This window comes from Pterocles gutturalis, unplaced genomic scaffold (assembly GCF_000699245.1).
Source record: "Pterocles gutturalis isolate BGI_N339 unplaced genomic scaffold, ASM69924v1 scaffold26110, whole genome shotgun sequence".
NCBI classification, from domain to species: Eukaryota; Metazoa; Chordata; class Aves; order Pterocliformes; family Pteroclidae; genus Pterocles; species Pterocles gutturalis.
The window spans coordinates 1-1,436 of NW_010144078.1; the positions used below are offsets into that span (position 1 = coordinate 1).

General features: G+C 51.0%; 1 protein-coding gene across 1 annotated transcript; it reads left to right on the forward strand.

Moving 5' to 3' along the window:
* Positions 1 to 3: 3 nt before the first annotated feature.
* LOC104470170 (ankyrin repeat and SOCS box protein 12-like) lies at positions 4 to 616 on the forward strand (the record flags this gene model as incomplete). Its single annotated transcript, XM_010085000.1, is given in 2 exon segments — positions 4 to 426; positions 428 to 616. Coding segments are annotated over 2 exon segments (612 nt in total), but the record flags the coding sequence as incomplete, so codon positions are not given.
* Between the last annotated feature and the right edge of the window lie 820 nt (positions 617 to 1,436).

Sequence of the window (1,436 nt, forward strand, 5' to 3'; positions counted from 1 at the left end):
TTCATCAACCGCAGGAGCGGCTGGGGCGTCCCCAGCAGCCCGCTGCGCCTGGGTGCCACATGGGGCTGTGTCAGGAGTGTGAAGGTCCTCTTGCCCCATGGGGCAGAGGTAGACAACCTAGATGTGAAGGCTCAAACCCCACTCTTCATGGTGGTCAGCAACGGCCACCGAGAACACGCAAAAGTCCTCCTGGATGCAGGGGCCAGTCCTGCTGACAGCATCTACAGCAACTGCTCTCTGCTGCTCATCACTGCGAGGGATGGGGACATGGGCATCCTGCACGTCACAGAAACTAACATTCAGGTGAAGCTGTCTGAGCAAGCTGCCAAGTTGGTGGCTTGTTCTGGTCCCCTCTGCCTCACCACCATGTGCAGGCACCTGGAAGACTTCAAGACGCTGTTGCTTTATGGTGCTGATCCTGACTATAAATTGCACTGAGGAGAGGGTGATTGCCCAGGTCAAGGAACCCAAGCCTCTGCTGGAAACCTGCCTGAGACACGGCTGCAGGAGCGAGTTCATTGAGCTGCTTATTGACTTTGGAGCCAGCGTGTACTTGTCCAACATCACGGCAGATGAGATGGCACACCGCAGCAAGGGCCTGGAGCTGCTGCTGCAGGTGAGAGGCAATGTGCATGTGTGGCCCCAGGGCTGAGAACAAGCTCGTTTGAGTGCAAGTTGCTTCAGCTTCCCCTTCCCTTTGCCTCTGCTTCCCAACAGCCTTACCCAGGCTTTCCTACAAGCTTTGTCCCCTTGCAGCATCATTTGAGTGCATGGCTCTCTCTGGTCTTAAACTCTTGAGTGTTATCCCTGATTTACTCTCAACTCTTATTCCTCCCTCTCCCGCAATGATTGCCCAGTTCAGGCAAAAAAACGCCCAAGTCTCCAATACTGAACACACTAGCTACTGTGAAGAAAGTTAACTCTGCCTCAGCTGAAACCAGGAAACTCCTCCATTTGGCAGCCTGGCGAGAGCAGAGGGAGGCTGGACCTGGCCGTTGGTGCCCAGCCCATTGCCACTGCAGCTCCTGACCCCAGGACATGTCTGTGCAAAGCCCAGACAGACCATCGTTTTCAATATTCCATCAGAACACTGAACATTCCTCTTCGTATTTTATGGGAGGAATAGATTTATTTCTTATGCAGTTGGTGCTTGCTTCAGAACTTTAAATTAGACAAAAAATTAGGGCTAGTCTGTACTAAAGAGAGCATGAACCGAATGTTCAAATGCATGTTTTCCATCTTTCGGGTCTTATCGGAAGTATGGAACAGGTTCTATGGGTGATGCAGTGTACAGGCATGTGGAACCTGCTCTTCTTTTGGTATTTAACGAAGCCAAGTTGTCTCAGAATGGTATTGTGAGGTTTAACAATACATGTTTGTGGAGTGGTTTTGTAAATGTCCAATAGAGGCATTAGAGCTATGTCAAACACTGCGAT